The sequence below is a fragment of the Acipenser ruthenus genome, chromosome 10 (genome assembly GCF_902713425.1).
Source record: "Acipenser ruthenus chromosome 10, fAciRut3.2 maternal haplotype, whole genome shotgun sequence".
NCBI lineage: Eukaryota > Metazoa > Chordata > Actinopteri > Acipenseriformes > Acipenseridae > Acipenser > Acipenser ruthenus.
Genome location: NC_081198.1, coordinates 8,764,815 through 8,791,369, shown reverse-complemented (window position 1 = coordinate 8,791,369; position 26,555 = coordinate 8,764,815). Strand labels below are relative to the sequence as shown.

Genomic DNA, 26,555 nt, shown 5'->3' with positions numbered 1-26,555 from the left:
TGACAGGTTAATCTGCCATATCTTGCGTCCTGCTTGTACACACACGCTGTAGGCTTTAGATAACACACTGATTAGATGTTTTCTCTCTGCTAAATGTTTAACCAACGCAAACCAATTTTCCAGAGCGTAACCTGTGGAATTCTGAGGGTCCCAGACTGTAGCTGAACTCTGCTGTACTGACTTCCAGGCGAAGGAATCAAGCAAAATAATTACTAACAAAGATATTTCTGTGGGGATCCTTAAACATTTAACCCTACTGGTACTACTGTACATCTTTTTAAATTTCATTGCATCTAAAATAAAATATTATTTTAGTCAAGGAAGCCCATGGTAAAATGGAAGATATTGTATTTATATATAGTAATTTAAGCACAGATGAACTTCTATAGCCATATGCAGTTCAACATGTCGTCTGTATGCAGAACTGTACTTGCGCACCCTGCTTTGTGTTGTAAAATATTGCAGTGGCTTGCTTTGTGCTGGTTGCCCCCATTGGCAGCTTTGCTAATTCATATTGATTTATCCACAGTAGTAAAGTAAAACATCTTGGTACAGTAATGCTACTTTATTACCGCATTGCACAGTAATAAACAAAATCCTAAATAATAATAAACCTCTATCAGCTTCAATTGCTTTAGAGTGGGTTTTGCCCTGAGGACGATTGTGCAAAGCAGTGAAAAGCTGGGCGAACATTGTAAGATTTGTGATTTCAATTTCTTGAAATGACCATGTTGCTTATATTATTCAATTCCATGGTGCTGCAGTTGGCCATTAAATTGATAAACTATTTATGAGTGCAGTTTGACTGTAGTATAACCCCACTAAAAAGGCACATTATTGCAATTTATGCAACACAAGTTTTAACTAACAGCTTAATTTGCTACAGACTGGCAACCATTTTTAGGGTGTCATCTTAAGGAATGAACAAGTTGGGTTTGAAGTGGTTTACCGCCCCCCATATCCATCAGACTTGACATACAGTAATTATTTTCTGTCTGATAAACTGAAAAATAATTTATGTGGAGAGCTTATGTGGAGTGTATAACAAACAGAAAGCTGACCCATGAGTAGAATATGGACGTGTGACCTTCTACTCAAGGAATGTAATAAGTAAATACAGGGAAGACATGTATTTTAAGTACCATACCATTCCTGTATAGATAGAATTTTGTTCTCAGTACTAGTAATATATATTGCATGCAAAGCAAATAACTCCAGGCACGTGCCAGTGCATATTCATTAGTCTTGTCTGCTGGTATCCACACTGTAGCTCACTAGGGAAATATGATGCGGTTGGAAATTAATCCAACCATAAGTGTTGCATTGAGGGGAGACTGCATTTTTGAAACTGGATTTTAGTTTTCATTCATTTTCTTTTTTTCAGTAATTAGAATCACCTTGAGAAACAGCTTACATTTACACAGTATATGTGACAGGAAAACCTCCTCTAAGTGTAATCTTGTGCATCCTAATGCAAATATAATCATGGCCACAAATTGCGTCATTTTACTCGACGGTTTTCATTCATGGATTTACTCTGCATACAGAAAAATAAAGGGGTGGATGGATTATATACATTTGACAATATGTTATAAGACTTTTTGAGCGCTTGGGGTGGGCATGAGGACAGCAAACCATTAGCTTAGCGATTCTGTCAACACAGTGCATGTGAAAAGATTTTCTTAAACCAAAAGAATTAGTGCCAACTGTACACATTAGCTACTTTTAATTTAAGGTGATTTGTAATAATTGCTGGAAATAGAAGTGTTAACACATTTTAAGTTTTACTTTATAATAAATGTAGCAACTAAATAGTTATTTGAATATGCAGTATATTACTGGGCAAAGCTTGCTTATTGTGTTTCCTGTAGTTATTATTCCCTAATAATCCAGATAAATGTGCCTTTCCATATCACCAGTACCATTTTAACAGCTCAGTGGTTTGAGAAATCTACCAGTTACCATGACAAATCCATTGCTTTGCATTGTTCAATGAGTGACGTGGAATACTGGAGCCGAAACAGCTGTATCCAGCTGTTTCCATATACAACATTGGTTATGATACATAGCTGGCCATGGAACCTGTCCGTGCTTTTTCCAAAAGTATTATATTTGGAGCAGTTACTGTGTAATGGACGTACCTAAGAAGTAGCACAGCTAAATAATGTAAATGCATTTATTACTGTTCAGGGATTATATGAGTGAAGTCTGAATCTCTAGAAATGCTGAAGAGTGTGTATTAACACACACGCCATGGGGAATTTAATCATTTAAACATTAGCCAAGTGTCGAACATTTAGAAAACATAGTTTTCAAAAACATGTGAAATGTATGTGAAATATAGATGTTAGCCTCACTTAATGTACAGTGTAAAATTAATGTAAAATATATTAAAATGCCCTAAGTATTTTCAGATAGGGTAACTAAAAGTTTGCTGTTTTCCTATTTTTCAGTAAGGAATTGTATTTAAATAATTCACGACACAACACTGGTCAATCTAATACTCCCACTACAGTATATACATTATGTACCATTTGCCCTTTTAAAAAATACATTATGGGTACATACAGTTTACAGAATCAAAATGTATTGTAATTCATGCATGTAAATGATAAGTAAATTACTTGCTTTATTCATTTGTAAATGTACTGCCTGTTTTAAGAGTTGACATCTGTTCAGATTACATCGGAGTGCATTTCAAGTTTTAAATGTGAATCCCTAGAATTAATTCATTTATATTTAAATAAGTGCTTCTGTGCAACTTTTTACATTTTCATGTAATTTGCATATTTTTATGCAGGAAAATGATTGTGAGAAACTGTCAGAAGTGTTTTTGTCTTGACATGACAGAGGATGTTAGCAGGGTAAAAAGTAGTTCCTGAAGATGAACATCTAGTAAAGTGAAGTTCCTAATAAAGTAAGCCACTTTCAAAAACCATTAGAGATTTGCCTCCTGTGTAGGCATTCATCTGTAATTTTGCTGGTCTACTGGATTAGCCACTTTTTAAAAGCAAATTGGTTAGGGAGATAAGTCAGTTTTACAGAGTTTAATGAAATCCCCAAATTTGTTTGTTACAGATGATCTCACACTGAATGCAAAGAAAATGAAAATGATGCTATTTGCAAATGAAAATAAATGTTCCATTGTTATTTAAGACATGATTAATATTGATAATAGATGGACTGGAAACACTTAGAGATACATTCTTGGTATAGAGTGTACAGGTTGATAATTGAATGGAAAAAGTCTGCTCTTGGTTTGAAATATTACAGTTATCTTAACTACAGTATTCTTGTTGTTTAGGATCACTTTGCATATTACTTTCTGTTTTAGTGATCACATCCTGGTGAATTTTTAAAACTCAGATGTTTAAAACACCCCTATGGCCTCAAAAGGTCTCTCAAACATGTCTTCTCCAAGTACAGCTGGTACACCATAGTGTTGAAGAGAAGACTGAAGTTCTGTTAAGGTCACAGGAGTACTTTAAACCTCTTAGTTTTAAAAAGTCATCAGCATGGGATGGCTGAAACAGAAACTGATACTCAAAGTGAATCTAAACAGCAGAATAGTTAAATGTTATATTTCATACGGTATATATTTAATTTTGTTCATATTATTTAATAGATAATGAAAATAAGTTTTATGCTTAGTTGGTTTGTGTTGGTTTAATAGCAGGAGATGGTACATTTAAAACTACTACATTTGCTTTCCTCAAAAGATCTTCGTGAACACCCTAGAAATGCATCACTGAAGTTCTTTCTCTTCTTCCTTAGGGAGGAGCTGATGATCTCCTCAGCCTTTGACAGTCTGGAGGTCCTGCTCGACTCATTCGGGCCGGTGCGTGACTGTTCTAAAGACAATGGCGGATGCAGCCGGAACTTCCGCTGCATCTCTGACCGCAAACTGGACTCTAGCGGCTGTGTGGTGAGTGAGAAACATCTTCTTTAGCTTCTCCTTTTTGGTGCTTGCAATTTAGTTCTCATGAGGTCCAGCAGGCACCATTAAGCAGTTCTCCCTCACAGCTCACTCCTTTACCACAGTCTTCTGCCACTCTTGAGCAGAGACTGACAAGTGCTGAATTGAGTAGGGGACTGTCACAAAGACGGCCGGAGTGGGTGGCGTCAGACCAGAAGCAGGAAATAAAACGACAGAGAGGTGTGGTTTGGTGGAGCTGAGCGAATGGTTTCGCTCAGCATTTAATAAATAAATAGAACAGAAAATAAAAGGTTTTAAACACAAAACAGGACACAGGCACTTGAGGCCAAAATAAATAGACGAACAAAAACGGACTAACACTACAAACGGTGCACGGACAGACACACAAGCAAACACGGTGAGTCTATAAACACTTACTATTATTACATTTACTATTATTATTACAACACTTAAACATTATTATTTCGCTTTTCTTTCTCCTTCTCTCTCTGTCCCGTTCTCCACTCTCGAACACCCAACCCCCAATTGAATGAAAATGTGTCTATATATACTGTTGTGCTGGGATTCAATTACTAATTAATTATTCACTTGAATCCCAGCACGTGAATTCATTACATGCAACCCCGTGCTCACATATTACATTTAACCAGCACGTGAAGTGATTTGTGCCCTCCTCGTGCCTAAATACAAATTTTAAATACATTTTTAAATACACGTGAAACACAGACCCGTTTATATCCCGTGTACCAATCTCTATACACCAACATTAACACACACAACATACAACACTTAACACACAAATGCACACAGGGGCGGGGCACATTGCCACAGGGACTTACCGGTAGGACAAATTGAGACCACCAAACTATCAGCTGAGCCTTATTCAAACCCACGCCTCGAGTGGAGAAAGATTCGCAAGGCTAGAGAACTGGACTACCTATGCAATATTCAGTAGCTACTGTTATGATAATTTTACGAAGGTCAGATTTATTTATTTGTATATTTACCATCTGGTAATGTGTTTAAAGTTCAGCCTCTATTTAAAGTATGAGTATGAAGCAATGAAATTACATTTTGAGTGACATTTGGTAAAATGTAGGCAAATGTTTAGAATAAATACCCTTGCTCACCCTTGCTGGATTGTGCACATTTACATTTTTTGTCCCAGTGTAGTCAATTGTAGTGTATGTAAAATCTATTTTACATTCTGTAGATATGTTCAAAAATAATAATGCATCTTGCATGTGATTGTAATACAGTGGATTAGAAGATGTAAGAAAGCCTGCCAAGACGTGCATTCACATTCTGAATTAATCTGCAAACAAGTGCTTTATGTAAATTGATCTGCACACTAATGGGAAATGTAGCTGGTTCTTTATCATTCCCTCTTTTAATACCTGGGGCTGCACTAAGAAGATGAACATCAGGATAAATAAATCTGAAAACATGGACATTTGTCCTGTAATATCCAGATCTAAATCCCATGGAATTGTGAGAGGAAGGTGTTAGTATAAAAAATATTTTCGCAGTTGAATTATGTGAGGATCCGATTGATTAGGATAAAGGTAATTTGCATTTGACACACAACCAGTATATTCTTTATTTGGTGTGGTATGCTGGTTTAGTATGTAATCTGGCTATGTGTTTGTAAGAAAACAGTCAGAATGATGTGCAAGTTGTTCCAAATCTGTTGCTGTGTGGCTGTTAATGTTAATCCTGTGGTCTGCTAGTTGCCTGTTCGGGTGTCAATAGCCCCTCTAGCTCCAGCCTTAGCTTTCACCTCTGGCATCTGGCATGTAAATGCCTCAAAGGAACACACTAAAAAGATCTAATCAATAGCATGTGTGCTTTTGAATTCCCATGGCATTAACACTGCTGGTTGTGGCAAGGAGGGGCTCAGTTGTCTGTTCATTATGTAGCCAATGCCAGGCCTTGGTTGCTCTGCTAGTAGAAAAATACTTACATACAAGCTGCTTAAGAAAATTGCATTCTGTCCTAAGCTATTACATTTGATAAATAATTTGCTGCTTCAGTAGGAGTGAATTATTCATTGCGTTAATGAAGCTAGTCAAGCCACTGCCTTTGCCGACCCTACATAGTTGTGTGTGGTTCATATTACAATACACACAACATGATATAATTTCCATTTCCATTTAATGAGCCTGTTGAGGTAATATGTATGGGGCAAACTTGATTTGAGATGTAATTTATCATTTTTAAATTCAAGTTCTGTAGTCAGGCATAGTAGCTTAAACATCTAATAGTTTAACAAAAAAAGTGTACCATTATTGCGTGAGAGTTTTCCCTTACTCCAATACATTGTACTACTTTATGGATGCAGTCACATTAAAACAATAATACATCACCCTGATCTTGCAAAATACAGCAAGCACATTTTCAGCCTCAGAACCTTGGAGGACTGGGCGGAGCCAACACAAATTACCTCTGACGTACTAACCCCAACATAGAGTAAAAAAAAAAAGACCTAGTTGTAAGATAAATTCAGCATTACCTCTGATATGAAATACTGGTAAATAATAATAAAAATCATATTTTTAGTATTTAACTTTTGCTTCTGTAGTAAATACACATTATATATATAAACACCTTTTCAGGAAGGAGAATCCGCAATATGATTGAATGCAATTGAATAGTGATTGATGCAATATAACATATGATTTAATGACGATAATAAATTTGGCCAGAGGCCCTGTCCACGGTGCACGACTGCGACCTGCATTGCTGGCCGGCCAGGTGAATACACAAACATTATCATGCAATCCTGGTGCCACAGATAGAAAGTGGCTATGGGCCACCCTCCCCCAAATGACAAAGCCACCGAGCCATGAGTGGTACAATGGATTAAAATGAATGAATAAACAACGGCCAAGAGCACATTGCCAATATGAAATGCTAATGAAGGTAAGCAACTGAACACAGGGCCTGATCTCCAGTGCACGACTGCACTGAAGGACAAGCCCAGCCTCTCCAGCCTGACCATGCACCATGCAGACTAAAATGAACCAATCAGCACTCAGGTAATAAAAACAAAAAAACCCTACTTTATTATTTTTTTTTTTAATTTCGATGGTAGGAGGAAACCTTAGGGAATCCTTGGCTAAGGGTAGCCCTTCCTCCAGGCTCTAAAATAGTCGTCTGCCTAGTGATTGTGAGGCCAAAACAAAAAGAAGCGACATGAATGCAAGCCACACAGAGTTTATGCCGGCGCTTGGAAATGATGTGTTGATTAGTGGGCGGATTCTCCTTCTGGAAATACAACCAAGGTGTACCAAGAAATTAATTCAGTTAAGCAAAAGTAAACTTTCATACCTATCAACATTCACTTTAAACATATTTTTTTAAAATCCAGTTTTACATAGATAATTTCAGGCTTGGACTGCAATCTCTAAAAGATCAGCCTCTCGTGCCAATGACAATAGGGTCACTGGGAAGAGGATCACAAGTTGAGAACTATGCATTATACTATGCATTTACCATGATTTGCCATGATTTTTTAAAATGTGCTTTACCATACCGCCCAGTGCTTTAAAAAGTTTACCTATGCTTTACCATGCTTTCACTATGCTTTATTACAATTTGCTATGCTTTTACTATGGTAAACTGTTATAAGGGGAGCTTGCATTTCGTTAGCTGTTGTAAGCTTGGAGAACAGTACTATGTTTTTGCTGGGTGTTCTTACACAGTCCTTCCTCCCCCAGTTCATGTAGACCAACCATATCTGTATGGCATAACTTTCTTTGGGAGTCCATTTTTACTTGGGCAGTTGTAAAAATTTACATTCTGGTATTTTTTTAAATTCATTAATTTAATGCTTTTAATGCCATATGCTGCAAGACTTAATTTCATACAGCAATTTTAACAATTAAAACAATCTTGCACTGTTGCTGAACTGGGGGAAGGTGAGTAAAGAGTTTTTTAGTTGCTTAAAAAAAAAGTAGGATCTGTAATAACAATCTATGCTTTTAAAATGACTCAAGCCTTGATGATGTTTGTCTCAGTAGCTCAAATCAGTGTTGAAATCTTTCTGGAATAGACAAAACAACACAACAAAACTTCAAAGGTTTGAGAGTGGACGTTCGACATTAGAGGAAGATTGCCAGTTTGTAACCTTTACATTGTTTCCATTGAACAGCAAGGCAGTTCCATTGATATCCTTTCAAATACTATCCATCTTACACTAAAGGGCTGTGCTGTCATTTAGGACAGTCTTCAATGGCAGTTATTGTTCAGTTTTCATATGTTTGCTGTAAGGGATCGCAAAACAAACTCCACATCTATCACCATACCAATGCCATATTCTAATTACCAATGCCATATTCAAATTATCTTTCATAACCATTACTTGTCAGAAATCAGTCCCACCTCCTGCTATTCAATTAGCACCTCAGTTTGGCCAGGCTGCCATTCCCAGTCAGTGTGGGAGCCAAGGTAGTGTAGTCGTTTTGAAATAGTCTAATAATTGCTAAATAATGATGTGATTAATTAGTTAAGGTTGCCAAGGATGATTGGAAGAGACATCTGCAAGCATGCAAGATGGTATTTAGATTTAAACCATTCCAGCCTGGAGTGTTGACAACATTCATTTCCCATTTAGTTCTGAAACACAAATGAGTTTAATATTACCTATTTCTAAAACAAAATCTAATTTAAAATAAACCAAAGTACTAGTAATTTGTATTACAAAGTTAAAAAAAAACTAAAACTGATTAACCTTTAGACTAGAGAGAATTTCATTATAGTGCATACTCGTTCTCAGTAAATGATTTTACTAAATGTTTTTCAGGGGTTTTAGGTATATTTTCTGAATAGTTTTAATAATGCCTCACGCTATGGGATTTCAAACAAATGGCATTGCAGCCTAGATACTTTTTATTTGTTCATTACAAATAGATCATGCAGTTTATGAAACATTTTCGTAAAAAGCACATTTCAGTTGACCTTTTGAAAGCTACTGATCATTTTTCAAAAGAGATACCATAAAGCAGTGGTTCTCAATCTGTGGTCCGTTGGCACCCTTCACATTGTCCGTGGAAAGGTTACATAATTACTGAAAGGAAGTGGCAGCATAGTTTATAGATCCTATTGCAAACCCCAAATTTGAGACCTTAATAACTCCGCTACAGAAGCAGGAATGGAGAATATCTTCAAGTAAAAAAAGGTATAAATTCCTATATAGTTTTGGAGTGTCTACAATGTATTCTTTACTTGGGAGTTTTCGTGTACTGTGCTCACGTGCACTCAACACAGAAGCTTGTAAAGTAAGGGATAACACACAACAAGGTGTGCATTGTGTTGCATTAACGTACAGCTGTAGTTGGGTTGGAGGCATGTATTTTTGTTGATCATGAAAAGATATAGAAAAGGAGGCAAAGATAACGTTCACTATACAAAATACATTCTTGGCATTTTTAAATGCTTGTACTAACAGGCTATCATTGAGGTTTATGTCAGCACTGTTTACGGAGCGATTCAGACCAGCACGGAGGGGATCCAGACAGGGATCCAGACAGCCTAAATAGTGAAGGAGTCTCTTTTTGCTACAATTTGCAGGCCAGTGTTTTATTAAAGTTTAGACCCTGAGGGATAAGAATCAAGAGGCCTGCTCAGCTAGAACTCTTGGCCACTTTGAGGAATGAGGTCATTTTGATGACATCATCAAGTTTAAGAAAATAAAAGTGATAATACCAAAAATAATATGAAGCCTTATTTTGTAGCAAAATTAGCTTTACTTTTGTTTCAACTTTATTTCAGTTAACAGGTACACATAGACTGCTTTAGTAAATTAAATGCTTTTTGACATTTTCCTGTGTTTTTATTTTTTTTCTGAAATTCCAAATTTGAGTGCTTAATGTTTACTAAAATAACTTTTTTAAACACTAAATTGATACTATTTTAGTAGTATGCATTCAGAAAAAACACACTTAAGGAAATGAAAAGCATCCAAAATTGTGAAATAGCAGCATTTTGAAGACATCACCAAACTGAAAATAATCACAAAATGTTAAATAAAAAATAAATCTACTTAATATAGTCATTTTTTAAAATGTACTTTATGTTTTAACATAGGGTCCACTTTGTTTCCTCATCACTGGGTACCAGAAACTTCCCCTCATTAGTGTGCAGCATTTAACAGTGCACTTGGTCAAGGCCACATAACTCATTTTAAGATAGCCGTGATGATTAGAATCCCATTCGTCATATATTACAATGGGAAAGTGTGGCAAAGTGGTGAATACGTGCAGGCCCGGAAGAAACAGACAGACAGAGACAGCGAGGTTGGTGAAGCTGAGCACTTGGTTGTGCTCAGCATTTAATAAACAAAATAAGAGAACACAAAAACACAGGACACGGCACTTGAGGCCAAAATAAATAGACGAACAAAAACGTACTAAACAGTAAACAGACAAATGAACAAACACGGTGAGTGAAAACAACTATCAATTTAATTTACTTTACTTTATTTTACTTTCTCCTTCTTTCTCTCCCGTTCTCCACTCACCGAACACCCAACAACCCCGAGTGAATGAAACGTGCATCTATATACACTGTTGTGTTGGGATTCAATTACTAATTAATTATTCACTTGAATCCCAGCATGTGAATTAATTACGTGCAACCTCGTGCTCACATATTAAATACTTTAAATGCACGTGAAGTGATGTGCAATCCCGTGCCTAAATACAATTACATTTTAAATCACACGTGAAACACAGACCCGTTTATATCCCGTGTACCAACTACAATACACCAACATTAACACACAACACGTAACATACAACATATAAATGCACACATGGGCGGGGCACATTGCCACAGAAAGGCAATAATTATGAAAGGAATAAACCAATGTTAATATTATATACTAGTAAGAAATTATTTAAACTATTTCTACCTACAAGTTGCTTCATGCTATTGAGCCTTTTCACACACACTCATTACTAAATACAGCTCCAAGACTTGATTTTAATTATCCTAAAAGTGAAATAACATATAAGCCAAAACACCAATAATACCAAAGAATCATTTCCTTCTGTCACAACATCTATTCAAACCCATATTCATGTGGGTTTAAAGGCTGTTTTTATTGAAGCATTTGGCAATAGGCTGGTCGTAACAGAACATTTTAAATAATAGCAGACACATTTTAAATAGACAAATAATATATATATATATTTCATTAAAACATGATAGTGGAAGCCAGGCTGTTGTGGTACATTTCACTTTTGTTTTTGCACAGATGCAGTCCTTCAGGCATCTGCTTGTTTTGCATTTGCAATACTTTTTCATGGCTTCCTTCGGCTTTGAGTCCTCAAGCATCATAAGGGGTACCAACTTGTTATGCACAATAAATCTACCAAAAGAAGTAGCATCAGGATAAGCTGGATCTGGATTGTGAGCATTTTTGCTCACAGTCATCTGGTGAAGACTGCGAAGAAGATGGAGATGGAAAGCATCCTCTGTTGGGGGTAGGCTCCTCAGGTCTCCTCTTGTGGTTGCAAAGAGGTGAGCATGGAGATCATCTAGAGAACCATCAAAGCCACTCTTGTCATACAGTGCTACAAAGAAATGTCTTGCAGCTGTAATAATTTCTCCAGTCACATGCAGACTTTCACCTGGTTCACCATACCTAGCAAGTGGGATGAGATTCACAGCATCTTTAAGAGCAATTTTCAGAGCTCGCTTCTTCCCCCTCCTGTAGGGATAGCTTACAGTATCACAACCACTTAAAATGTAGGCACTGAGGAGAATGGTGGAAATAAGCGAGGCATCCATGATGCATTTTCTGGCAAGAACTGCTGCAATGTCATGACATGGTATAAATGAGTCTTCTGTACCCATAATTGCTTCAGGCCTGGAATGTGTGTGCTGTAGTAGATGCACATAAGGATGACATCAGTGTCAGTAGCTTGAACTATAACTCTCCTGTAGCCTAGGTTTTGGACACAGTCTGCAATGTGAGAGAATATCCTTGTGTCTGCTTCTTCATGCTTCTCACAAGAAAGTTCTGGCACTTGCATGACTTGCACTGAAGTAAGCTGAACTGCATATCCAGGATCATAGGCTCATTGAAAATGCCCCCAAGTATTTATTTAAATATTTGAGGCAGTTTCGTATGCTGGACTGACCATGCTTCTATGTAGCGGAGACGGTTTGATTTATTTTGGGGATTCTTGATAAAGGTCTTCCATTCAGGAATGGCAAGAGAATCGCATGGCTCATACTCTTTACTCTTTCCTGTGTCTTTTTCTCCTTTCTCTTCACTTTTTAGGCTTTCTGCGGGTCTAACATCATATCTATCTCCAACGAAATTGATGCAGTGGCACAGTTTGGGCTTAAGGTGGAATATTTTCTTTTGATACTCACCCTGCAAGTCATTGAAAGTGATGCTGTCAAGGTGCTGGTAACGCTGCAGAAAAGCCATAGCATCTACAACCAATAATGTGTGTTCATCTAAATCTGGTAATTGATCGTACTGTCTCCAGGAATCTCCCAAGTGCTTCTTAAGAGCGACCAAGTAATCTGATGTGTTGCCTTTCTGCATAGCATAGCCTTGCTGAATGTCTAGGTCAGGTTCAAATAAGGAGGAGAGATAGTTTGTCCATTCATGGCTAAAAATAGACAACTTTTTCTCTTCATCCAGGTCTTGTGCAAAGTACAGGCTTCTGACAACTGCGCTTTCTTCACCATACATGGATTTTGTTTTCTGTGCAGCAGAAGTCGTCTTTATGGCACTTGCAAACGTTTGAAGCTTCACAACTTCTATGTTTTCACAGCCATTCTTTTGTCTATAAACTAAAGGTGCAAGTCCCTTCTCTTTTGGCTTTCACAAGGTCATGTGAGTCACATTTTTGGCCAGTAGAGATGTTCAGTAACTCTGTGGCATTACAACAAAATGGGTTGATCATTTTCCCATGAACCACATCTTGTATTTTCCTGATGGTGTCTGAATTTTTCTATGCTTGGCATTCTGAGTCTTCATGGTGTTTCTGATTAGACTGGCCCAGGTGTGCCATTGCTTTTGTCTTCTCAGACAGCTGAGATGATCCAGTCGCTCACATGTTTTATTGGGCTGCTTAGCCTCTGTTGCTACATCAGCCAGTGATTGACTCTTTTGGCGATCACTCAGGGTTAAGTGGCTGCTTGCAGTCTGAAATGCTTTTAGATTTTTGATAGAAGTCAAGGGTTTTGAGCAGAGGTATGCTAGACACAGATTGTATCTCTTCATCTTTGTTCAAGTACTGATATATTGTATGTGTAGTGCCATGCATTGATCTGTCATCTTTTGTGCACTCATGCAAATCTAAGTTATCAATGGCACAGTGCGTAAATCTACCTGGCTTCAATTTTTTTTCTGGTATGAAGAACCCATCTTGAGAGACTTGGTCATCAACTGCAGTTGCCACTAGTTGCATATCTTTGTGCAACTAATGCTGTTGCCAAATATATTCAGGAATGTGATTGTTTCCTTCTAGTTGGTTTTAGTATATGAAGTGCAGTGCCTACATGCTTAGGAGTTGGGATACATGAAACAGCTGCACAGGTATATTGAGTAAGATTAAGAACTTGTTCATGTTGTTTGTGATTTAAATTGACTCTTCCATCTTCACCAATATCTGGAGATGCATCTGTCAGCAACCATGCCACATGATTGTAGAGGTTGTTGTTCACACGTTGAGATGCAGCTACATAAGAAATGCCCATTGTGGGAAGCTGAGACTGAGCCCTCTCTGTTGTGACCTGTTGCTCTGGTTGATTTTTAGCTTCCACATGTTCATGCTCAGAAGCTGAATCGTGTGCATTTCCACTACAGGAAGGAAAAGCATCAGCTGGGCTGAGTGAATCGGATGTGTTCTGCTGAAATCTGTCTTTTCTAATGGGCGGTTTCTATTGTCTGTCGGTTTTATGAAGCTCTTAATTCTGGCCTAATGCTTTTTGCTGAGTGATAGGACATGGCTTTAAGTTGTGCTGGAGTGTCAATAGGCATTTCCCTCTCACCTTCTTCACAGTATTCAGACTCATCTAGATTTTTCAGCTTTTGCACCTCATAAAGCAACCTGCCAACACTGACGTCTGATGAACACAAGACGCTTGATGTTCCTTTTTATGATACAATCATTGCTCTACATCCAACAGAGCCTTGATAGTAATTCTGGAGGTGTTTTTTTCAGACTAGATGACCTGTAAGAATGGCCATTTTCTATACCATGATCAACTAACCAATGACGATACTGGTCACGAAGTGTTGTGATATAAAAGACACGTCCATCCATAAACAATGGCCCTTTAATCTGGGAGATCAGCCAGGAAAAGCCGTTATCATACAGATTTTCACCACTGATTTTTAGACACATTTTTTACCATGGACTCAGACAAGAATGATGGTACTGAAGTAATTTGCTATCATATCAATGCTCTGGTTGTAATTTATGTATCATGATTTAATCTCCCAGCTCTTTCGCTTTTTTCCACACTGAATTTTGTCAATGAATAGTGGCAATTAACAAAAGGTGCTTCTCTCCCTTCTTATTACGTGTTTTTCCACAAACAAAGCATTGTTTCTTTTAGTTAACAGCATGCTCCATTGAAGACCTTCTAACAACGTTTGAATCTGAGACAACAGTAGCTGTAGTGAACTATCTTTGTGTTTTGTAAACATGCAGTTTTTTTGTTTTAACAGTTTCTCTATTTGTGTAACAGTTTCTGCACTTTGCATGATACAGAGGAAATTTGGCCAGAAATTCATCTTTTGAAATCAACTCCTCATTAAGTCGAACAGAGACATCATCATGCTGGGTTTGAATGGCATTTAACGTTGCTGGATATGATTTTCTAGGAAGTGGAGAATTCTGTCTGTGTCTTCACTCAATCACCACAGCCAGTCAGTCAGCAGTGAAAACGACACTTTGGGAGCAGTGGGAAAGTATTGATATGAAGCGAGAACGAAGATAGGACAGCAATAGCATCACTATTCACAGAATAATGTACATGCATTTATCCTTTTAATTTTAATCAATCCCTCTTTTAAACTATATATGTAACATATAATGTTGGCAGTTTAAAGGCCCTACCAATACGCGTTTTTTTTTTTTTTTTTGAACAACATCGCTCATTTACTGACTAACATGAGTTGCACTCAGGGTTGGACACCGGTTAATTAAATATCAAATAAAACTTGTCAACAACCATTATTTACGACTGACAGGTACAGTACTTAAGAACATAAAAATAGAAATATCAGGGTTTGCTGGCTGAGCTAGAGACTCTTTTAACTCAGTGTGTGCGCGCGAAGAAAAGACTTGGGTTGATGCTGGGGATTCGAAATGATTGAAAACCAAGTTAGGAGTACAGATACATTAAGGCTTATTTTATATACATGGCAATATTTCCGACAAAGCAGGCCTCTTGATTCAATCACAGTAGGGTTTGACCTTACTAAAATAAGTGTCCATACAATTGTAGGCGGTGGTGTCATGTTAAACCATTTTATTATTATTATTATTTATTTCTTAGCAGACGCCCTTAGCTTTTCTTGCAGCTGGATCCCTGACTAAAATTGTTTAGCCTACTCTTGACAAGCAGAATTATGCACTGAAGCATAGAATCAGTTTTTTTTCCCTCTCGGTAAATTTGTGTTATGAAAAATCAACTAGAACTGGTTTTTAAAACTCCAATTTTAATAACTTTGCTCACAGAAATGGGCCCACCCATCGCATTAGAACAAAGAAAGGTAGGTCTATGGTTATTCTTAATATTGATGTGATTTTTTTGTATGTGCTTATTTTTCAGTAAGCTTCTTTATTGTATGGTCCGCGAACACAAAATTTGAGAACCACTGCCTTAAAGCATTTAGCCCTTTTAATTTGATCAAAGAAAATATTTTGACTCCTATCAGCAAAAGTAAACTTATGATAGCGTTAGCGTGACTACTTAGGAAAGCATATTTAAATACCTAACACATGTGATGTTCATTAGCAAAAAAGGTGCATTATTGATGGCAAAATAAATGAATATTATTGTTTCAGTATGTCTGTTGTTTTTTTTTTTTTTTTTTTTTTAATTTAGTCGTCGCCAATTATTTTTACCCAGGTTTTCACCCCAATTTAGCATGCCCAATTATTATCTGTATCCCCGGCTCACCGCTCGCAACCCCCCCGCCAACTCAGGAAACGGAGGCTGAAACACGCGTCCTCCGAAACGTGCTCCTTCCAAGCCGTCATTTTTCGCACTGCAGATCCACAGCAATGCTACCAGACCTATAGTGCCGGAGGACAACACAGATCTGGCGGCTCCGCTGCAGAGCCACAGGCGCCCTATCGGCCACAGGGGTCGCTGGTGCGCGGTGAGCCGTGGATTCCCCTGCCGACCTAAGCCCTCCCTACCCGGGCAGCGCTCAGCCAATTGTGCGCCGCCCCCTAGGAACTCTCGGTCACGGTCAGCTGTGACATAGCCTGGATTCGAACCAGCGATCTCCAGGCTATAGGGCACATCCTGCGAGGAGCGCCTTTACTGGATGCGCCACTCGGGAGCCCCTTCAGTATGTCTGTTGTTACAAGCAGAAACTATGCCGCAAATAATGCATTCGTTTATTCTTATTATTTATTATTTTTTTTTTATTAACAACAAAAGTTTCAATCTTGCCTAAGTAATTATGTTCACAGCCTATTTTACCAGATGTATCTTTTGCTTACATACAAGGGTTGTATTGGAACCCTTCCAATTCCAGATGTCACTTGATAAGCCTAAACGGTGTGAAAATTGTTCCTGGAGGAGGATACTCCTCCAGGAACAACAATTCCTCATATTGTATCTATTTTCCTTCTGCAGTAAAGTCAGTTCTCCATAATAGCCCATTCCTTGGACTGTTCCTTTGTTCAGTCTTTGATACAGAAACACCTCACAATTGAGTGTTTACTGTCATATCTATCAAAGCGTGAGTAAAACTAAATTACCATTTAGCTTTTTGTTATGTTATGAAAGCTGAAATGTGTTTCTGTTATTGTATTACCCATGTATGTAAAGAAAGCTGAAATGTGTTTTTGTTCTCCTCTAACCCCTGGTACTTCAATAACTGCAGTCCTCTGATGCTTTTAACAGTCCACTGCAGTACTGTAAAACAAGTTATTTCGAAATACTAAAAGAAACCTAATTTGTCATTGATTTTTTATTTTAGTATTGTATTTCTATATTTAGCACTATTGAGTGCTTTATAGCATGGCTTTATAGTGTGGATTTATTATGGTATAAACATTGCAAAGTGTATAATAGCACAGTGAACACATACACATAACTTAATGGAATGGAAACCACTGTTGTCCGTGCTGTCTGATATAAGGTGGTTAGGTTTTAGACTGCATGCCCCTGATGAGCACATGCATAAATGCCACTGTGTCTATAGTAAGAACGGCTATTGAAGTCATTGCAGTAATGTTAACATGAAAAACGCCCAGGGATATCTGTTGCCATGTTGTCAGTTACCTGCTGTGTTTTTTCCGGCAGTAATTGTTGTAAATCAATGCCTAAGAGCAGTGGGTCACTCAGCCACTGTTCACTGCAACACAGATTCCTTTACATGTATTTTGCTTCCATAAAATATTGATCAAACGTATTGATCAAAAGTAGTAGTGATTTAAAGAGTCTGTGCTGAGGATTGGTTAGAAGATTTAATGTACCATATCTTTACATTAGAGGCAATAACTCAGTTGTCACCAAGCTAGCAGCGAATTATCAAAATCGATGCAAATGTGTCCAGGGACAAGGCAGGGCTTTAGTCATTAGGTATGGCCTTTTATACCCGATGCAGTGAGTGGATGACTCAAGAGGATTATATTCTAAATCTGTAACCATTAGAGCTGCCAAAAGAGGAAGGAACAGGCTACATTTTAACAACTTTGTCCCTTTGTTCCCGAGTCAATTTTATTTGTTTCAACTGCATTTGTGTTGTATTTGTTTTGACTATGAGCCACAGCAATTTTTTCTCATTTATTATCTGCTCATACATTGGTGGGTTCTTCCTAACTGAATGTCGCTGTGCTTATTATACAGATGTACAAAATTCAGAAGGCCAGTGCATACTATACAGTTATATTGCAATATGAATATTCTGTACCGCAAAAAATGAAGATAGTATAGCATATATGTTTAGGCAGTTCTGAAATACCCAGACTATTCATCATTTCAGTTCAGCTTGAAACACTTTAGTACAGCTTAAAAAGTGTTGGTGATCACGTCATCAGGTGGTGCTTTGCCAAATAACTATTGTGTAATTTAAACACATTAATTAACATTCCTAGGCTGTGACAGTATAAAACAGGGCCCCATTGTAAATCATATTTGCACCATAATCAAGCACATGGATTGACCTACAGTTTGATGAAGATAACAAGGTTCTTATAAAATATATGGTTCCAGACAGAGCCTTGACAAAGAGACTGTATTTTGTTGATGGGGGAAGGCCAAGCCCTGGTCACCACCCTAAAGGCTACCAAACCAAAGCAGTGCTCTAATGGGAAGTGCACTATTGATCATGTTAGGTCATTGAAATATTGCATTAGTAAAACTGCTGGCTAGTCACCCAGTGCAACAAAATAATAGCGTACCGTACATCACAATGACAGGACACATATTGACCGTAATGCAAAAAAGGACATTTCTCTTGTTTCGAACACCCACATAGCAAAATAATATCGAACAAGGAGATGCTTGGTCAAATGCATGAAATATGGGCTGTTTTACATACAGTGCTAGTACCACTGAAAGTCCTTCTTGAAGTATCCCAATACAGTACTGGGATGCAGACCTCCATAGGGACCTGTGCCAGTGCAGACCTGTTCACTGTTTGGCGAACTACTATAATATGTTTTTTTTCTTCACCTGTGCAGTACATGTATAATCAGTCCATTAAACATGATTTTTTCTATCAAAGTGCCCACCAGGTCTGAGCCCGATGAAGGATGGCACAGGATGCTATGATCACCACATTGGGATTGACTGCTCGGATGGCTTGAATGGGGGGTGTGGACAGCTGTGTCTTCAGCAGTTGGCACCCTTGGCTGAAGACTCTTCTCTCTACAACATCCTTATGTTCTGTGGGTGAGTTATTTTATCGATGCAGAACTAATTTGATTTTTTTTTTTCATGACTGCTTCTTTTTCCCTAATATTTTTCCTCTTGTATTTAATCAATACAATCTTTATTACCAAAATGACTATACAATATATACTCCACAACTCTATTGTAATTTTAACTTACAAAAAATATCATTTTTATTTGTCACCATAACTGTGCAGCTTTTGTGAGAGTCTAGAACTATATCGGCTGATTCTTGTCTTGTACAGTAAATGAAAAAGCTGTATCATAAAATGTATGAAGTTTCTTTTAGTGTTTGTGGATATCAAAAAGATTTTAATAGATACCCCTCACCCCCTCCCTTAGGTTGCCATCATCACTTCACTGCATTCTCTTTCATTAACATAGGTTCAGTAAGATCTCATGCACAGACATGTCCAAAAGTTGTCAGCTGTGAAAGAAGCCTGAATTACAATACAATATAATCCAATTTGCATTTATGAAGCACCTCCCATGCACAAACATCCCAAGGCTCTGAAAATAACGTTGAGTCTGAGCAGCTATGTGTGGGCCAATGTAAATAGATTTTAAGCTTTAAGGTTTTAAGTAAGGTTTTTAACACCTGGTGTGTCAGAGTGCTGAATATTTCTTGACAGGTAGTTCTAGAGATATGTGATGTTAACCTAAGAAAAGCCCTTAGATTTTGCAGGTTAAGCAAAACAACAAGCCGGCTTTCATCTGAAACCTAAAGTAACAGACACCTGGTCCCGTTTAGAATAGGTTTGTTGTCTGGTGCACAGTCAGCTTGAAAGGTTTGACCCTGGATACAGAATGCATTACTGATTCTATACAGAGTGTCACCAGGGAAACTACACCACCAGCATATCAATGTAAAGGTATTCAACTGTATTTCTTGATCAATAGTAAATCGACTCACTTTATGGATCATTTAAAAAAAAAAAGAAAGATACCTTTATGTTATAATTTAGAGTTCAATTGGGTAAATACACCTGTGTTTACCTCAGTCAGTGTGCAAAGGTCAGTAGTTATTATAACTACTAAAAATAAAAGCTAAATAGATTCAGCAGATTTTTACAAATATATATACAGTAGATGCCACTTATTAACAACCTCTCAGTTCCCAGCAAAAAGTTATTAACCGAAAGTTGCCAATAAGCAAAAATCTCCTGTTTTCAAGTTTATTTATATGGAACAATGATATATAGCCTACTGTAGTACAAATATGGCACTGAAATACATGTGTTTTTAATGTTACAGTGTTAGAAAATTAACATGAGAAACATGAAATACCCAAACATGGAACTGTTTACTTCACGCGTGTGTAAAACAAAAAGAGTATGCTTAAATAGTACTACACAATGATGTACTACAAGTGTCCATACAATGAGTAAAGCAAACATAAAAAAATATGTGTTGTACTTACAATCAATTCTAAAGAACACCATTTTAAAATAAGAAATTGTCCAACGTTTTCTGCTTTTTACAATGTACTACTTCCTGCTGTAAATCCATCTCAGTTTTGCGTGCAGCTTCATAGCCAGATTCAAAGCCACGATTCTGCCTCAGTGTGCCAGAAATACGCAGTTGTGAAGTCAGTGTGTTATAAAAGCTGCATGGAAGTATGTGCATAAATCATGCAAGTGTGCTCTGTAGCACTGGCAACTAGTAATAAAGTTGTCAATAAGCGGTGTGCAGTTGCTAATATCAGAATTCCATAAACATTCAAGTCTATGGGATGGGATTGGTTCCTGGGAAAATGTCGTTAATAACCGAAAGTTGTCTATCAGGGTTGCTAATAACCGGCATGTACTGTATTTGCATTACAGTTGCATTGAAGACTATAAGCTGGAGCCTGATAGACGGTCTTGCCAGCTCCTTTCTGAGTCATGCACTGAAGGCCTAGACTGCGGGGAGCCGGCCGACATCCCAGCCAACCAGACAGTCTTTGGGGACGTCTTTTACGGCTACAATAATCACACCAAGGAGCTCACGTCAGGACAGATCCTAAAGGCGACTTTCAGGTAAGCTGAGTAATGGAGAGATGTGTCAGAAATCATTTTTTTTATTATTTAAATGGTATAATAAACCCTTCCTGAGAGTTGCATTATTAAATTAGGTACGCTAATACATAACTGAACATCTTTTTTTTTTTAATAGAGCACATTGTATATGCAGTGACAGATAACTGCTGTTCATTCATTTGTACAGTACCTGCTGACAAGAATCGAGAACAAGAGTAAACATTGGGGGTGCCTGTGTCTTGAGTACTTGGCCAGAGATATTCTGATGTATTCCTCCTCTGGCGCTGTCAATATCCTCAGTTCTTGGTGCATTTTTACCTCTAAGGAATAGGATCCACGTGCAGTACAATCATTCAGTATACACAAGGAACCATGTTCCAAGAAATAATATTTCCTGATATATGTTTCCAGGAAACAAAGAAACATTTCCCAGAGTAGACCTGTGTTTTTCATTATAATGTCTAATCAGAAGAGATTAATGTGACTCATTTTAGTAAATTACTGTGGAAGCATACTGGATATTTGCCCTGCAAACATTAGAACCAATTGGTCTCAATGAAGGAGTAATTTGTGCTCTTTAATAAGTCAGATATGTCAATTACATTACGTTGAAGTATATTCAATGTTGATAGTTTCTAGTGTATGTATCTGTGGTATACTGTTGATGAAATAATATGAAATCATGATCAAATTTGGATATGTCAGTTGCATTATGCTGAATCAATTATTATATTTTATTAAAATTACACTTTAATTTATGTGGCAGATTGCTGCTGAACATACATAGAATGTTGGCGTAACATGACAATCGCATGATGTTGCATCAACTATAATGTTTAATAATAATATACGTAGCAGATTGTATATGGAATGTGAATTGAATGCATTGATTGCTATATAATTATTTCTAGTAATCGGATAAAGGTGTTAAATGACGATGAGTACTTGATGTATTTAATAGATCTAATGAGTCCTGCTTTCAATATGCTCTGATGAAGACAACATGTCCCATCGTATCTGTTTTTACCTTGTTTTAATGAATACAGAATGAATAATTGAGAGACACATTTTGAATTTGTTACTAAACAAGACGGCACAGTAATAAATTCCACCTTCAAAATGCTGCCTAATACACCTGCAACCAATGCAGATTAAGATAAACAGACCAAGACAAACAAAAATTACAAAAGCTAATTCCCACTTAACGTTTAGAGAGCCCACAACTCCTTGGAAGTTAGGGAGATTGTTGTCGTTGCTGCTGTAGTCTTGGTTTTAGTGCTTTTCAGCGAAACTTTACGTTCAAGGATTTGATCAAGTGAGCTACGGAGGAGGACCTGATGTGATGCCAAGCTGCCAAAGAGAGAGAGAGAGACCGAGCAGAGACATCGCAGAGGCAGTTTTGTAACTAACCGCGCATCGCATGTGCCATCTTTTGTAATTAAATCACTGCTAATATTTTGATCTGAGTTTATTTTTTTTCACTAATTGTACACTATTTAAATTGGTAATTGTCACATGTTGTCCAATTAATACAGTGAGTAATTATTTGATAAGCAGTTTACAGCCAGGTTACTTGACACCATGATATAGAGAAGGCAGAAACTAGATGTGATGTTGACCAACGAACAAATATAACGCTGCATCTATAGGTAGTCCACTTATATTTATGTTGTCAGCAGTTAGGGTCCAGGGAGAGGGCTAGGGATAGATCTAGGGTACAGTCACCTCAATATTAGTCTGTGGGAGTACAGCTATATGAGTTTTAAACTGTAGAGCAGCATCACAGTGTCTTTAGGCAGACACATTAAAGTTCAGTCTTCACCCGTGACTGCCACACAGTCGTCACAAGTGGGCTCAAACAGCAAAAACACAAACAAAAAGGTCCTTAATCAGGCAAAACCTATGGCTTGTTTCAATGCTGAGTTCCATCTGGAATTTCAACTCCACAGTGATTTAAACAGCGTGAAACACACCACATAAAATGAACATTCTCTGTCTTTCCTTAGTACACACTGTTTTTCCTTCCTTCACAAAGTAACAACTCTGGACTGGAAAGTGATAATTGCCTGCTGTATTAGCATGTGAATCCAGGACAGTTTATGAACCATATTATGCCTTTATCTGATGTCCTGAACTGTTGGCCTCATCGTAAGATCATTGTACGCTTGTGTTAATTTGGCACATTAAAAACAAATTTCCAGTGCACTGTACTTTTATATATTTTTTTTATCATTATTAGCGTACCTACACAGAAATTGCCATTGCACCATCTGCTTCTGTAGTAAAGTCACATGGTCAGGAAACCTTGTCATTGAAATTAAAATTCAAACAGTCCAATTATATTATTCTTGAAGTTAATGGCAACACCAGTTTTGAGCGAGTGTGTTGCATGGTTGGCAGATTGATGCAAACTAGAAATAGTAATTAATGCCTGCAAGGAACTGGATCTCAAATGTTTGCACTAATCTAATTTGATGTCACCATGGGAATGCAGTCTGATCAGGCTTTGAAAAACGTTAACAGTTTCACTGGTAGCACAGCGGCTTGAGTAAAAAGCACATGGGAATCTCGGCTAATCCCGTAAAATGTATAATTAAAAGTAATAGCAAGAAATAAATTAAAACTGACCATGAACTAGCTAGGTTTAATGGAATTAACTGGGCCACAAGAAGTTTTGGAAGTGCATAATAAAACAGGAGCATAGGGGCACAGTAAAATATCATCCTCTACACATTTTCTGGTCATTGAGGCCTTTATCCTGCATTCATATATTAGTAAGGACAGATTTTTTGACTTGTATGAGTTCCACTGGAGAGACTGTTAAAAGCAAAAGTCATAAAGATGAAAAGAAAGTGAATTTCAAAGGGAGGAAAAAGCGACTTGACCATCTTTAGGAAAAATGTTTGTAAACAAGCTGCTTTAGAAGAAACAGAAACTGTATCACCTTGATTTGTATTGATTTGTTAGGCTTCCTTTTAAAGGGGAGCTTTTGTTTATGTGAATCTTCAGCAGCCATTTATTCAACTGCTCATTTTTTATAAACCTTTTAGATGCTGAATTTGTGTTTTAATGGAAATCCTCTGGCAAAATGCAATAGTACCCTTTAGTAAGACTTCCGATTATCATGGCTACCATAGCATGGTCATGTGACTTTTTGGTTGTTATGGAAAATCAATTTGTAACAAACTTATATTTTTATCTTAAGTCATGCATTCACCTCTAAAACCTGGCAAAACTTTCTCCCTCACAAAAGACAATCAGAACTGTTTATCTAGCATGCCTGGGTTTACACTTCGAAACAGACACCAAAAGGATTACAATCCTGATCCGATCATCAAAGGGAACTGATATCCTAACACATTCTATAAACAGGGAGACACTTTATTAGACTCGCCAATAAGAGAGACAAGATTCTTATTTTTGTTTTCCGATGCCCCAGTGAGCCTAAGACGAGCCAGACCAGGAACATGAATCCGAAAAATTCTGGGCAGAATTTGCCTTTCTTTGTTTCAATTTGGGGACAGGGCACGACTAATTAATTTACATAAATATGCCCGGTATTTGAACCAATAATTATGGCACGTACAGGTTACCGCTGCTATTCGCTGGAAGTTGGTTTCGCTTTCAAGATTGAGCATGCTGTTCCTGAAAGGTATTGTGGGTCTTGAAGTTCAAACAGCACTGTCTGTTTACTATGGTAAATGAAGCCGCCATCTTGATGCTACTGATTTTATTTATTTTTTGAGCTAATTAATCTGGAATGGAGCAGAGATATGCAACTCATTTTTATCTCATTTAAAGTGTCTCAGCGGACACACACAAATTACATTTCTGCTTTGTGCAGTAATATCCACCACTCATATTGCTTTTACTTGCGTTTTCTCCAGAGGCTCAGTGGAACCTGTGTTTGTGCTAAATAATCCCTTCTAATCATGGTTCTCGTGATAAAAAAAGGTTGTTTGGGTGCCTCTCCTGTTGAAAGTAGCCACAGAGTGGTGAAACAGACAGCTTAAATGTGAACTTAAAGGCATCCATTTCAGATATCGCCTTGTCTAATTACTTTCCTTCACTTGGCCCTGGCCCAGCTCTCTCATGCAATATGCTGAGAGCAGATTTTAATGAATATTTTATTGCCATTTGTTCTCATTTAGTTTGCCTTGAATCATGATTAAGACCCCCCCCCCCCCAAAACAACACACGTGAGTATCCTCTTAACACCCCACAATTATACCTTATCTGCACACTTAATTAAAACTTGCCACATTTGACTTGGGAATGAAAAAATGTGGCTAGAGGCTAAATAGCTTTGTTTAAATTAAAGGTACAAAATCAAGTCCTAAGTTTATGGAGGATGCTTTTTTTCTCCAAGATACTGCTACTACTACTACGACAACTTTACAGCTTCCAAGGAGTTATTGTGAAATGTAAGTATTTTGTTTGGTTGCCATCCATTGGTTGCCATTCAGTCAGCTGTAGACATCACTTTCCATAGGTGTTTTTTTGGGGTTTTTTTTTTACAAACTTGACATTAATAGTAACAACACATTTTACCTTAAGGATAGGTCAAAGGTCACGATCAAAATTCAAGGCCATTTTTAAATAGAGCATATATGGGTTCCTGTCTGTGTTCTATAGTAACCATGACCCTGTCTACACTCTGTAAGGACTTGTAAGCTAGTTTTACACTTGACCTTAATGATAGGTCAAAGGTCAAGATCAAGGTCATTTTTTAATAGAGTACACACTAATTCCCATAGGCTTCCACTACTATAACATTCTACCTTAGATAAATATTGCAATATATGCAAATATGTGCAAATTGACCATAGCTGAAATTTGATTGGCTCGCTGCGGCCATGTTTTTTTTTTATGTAGTGACTTGCTTTGAACAAACTAGATCAACAACCTTGCCAAGGTGATGTATGCAAATCGGCATAACGGTTTCAGAGAAGAAGACATTAGAATATTTTTGACAAATCCAATATGGCCACCAAACCATGTGACCAATCAACTTCTCTTGAACAAATCTAAATGTAGGACACAAGGGTAGTCTGACTGTGCCCCAGGTTTCACATCTCTACCATAAGCGGTTTCGGAGAAGAAGATTTTTTTAAATTGTCCAAAATTCTTGAAAAATCCAATATGGCTGCCAAACCATGTGACCTATGACCTTCATTTTTGGGCTGACACAACTTCCCACAGGCCTCTACCATTGTGTTAAGTTTCATGAGTTTTTGTGCAACAGTGTTGATTTTACAGACATTTGAAAATTTGGTGGAATAATAATAATAATCTTAACAATAACAATAGGGTACAGCAACTTTGTTGCTTGGCCCCCTAATAATCTTAACAACAACAATAGACTTCCCAGCCAAGGTCTTGGACGCCTTAAAATAACTGATAAGTTGCATTGCAGACACAACCATTTGTAACACAGTGTTGCTGTAAGTGTTCATGTTATTTATATTAAAACCAACACTTGCACTTCA

At 37.5% G+C, this 26,555-nt stretch overlaps 1 protein-coding gene across 4 annotated transcripts in view; it reads left to right on the top strand.

Moving 5' to 3' along the window:
• Window positions 1-26,555, top strand: part of LOC117409440 (astrotactin-1-like) — a 156,562-nt gene that overhangs the window by 65,329 nt on the left and 64,678 nt on the right. For all 4 annotated transcript variants that reach the window (XM_034015524.3, XM_034015503.3, XM_034015492.3 and 1 more), the window contains exons 11-13: window positions 3,775-3,925; window positions 18,882-19,048; window positions 20,872-21,066. In XM_034015524.3, the coding sequence (XP_033871415.1) occupies window positions 3,775-3,925; window positions 18,882-19,048; window positions 20,872-21,066 (513 nt within the window). The remainder of the gene's footprint in view (window positions 1-3,774; window positions 3,926-18,881; window positions 19,049-20,871; window positions 21,067-26,555) is intronic.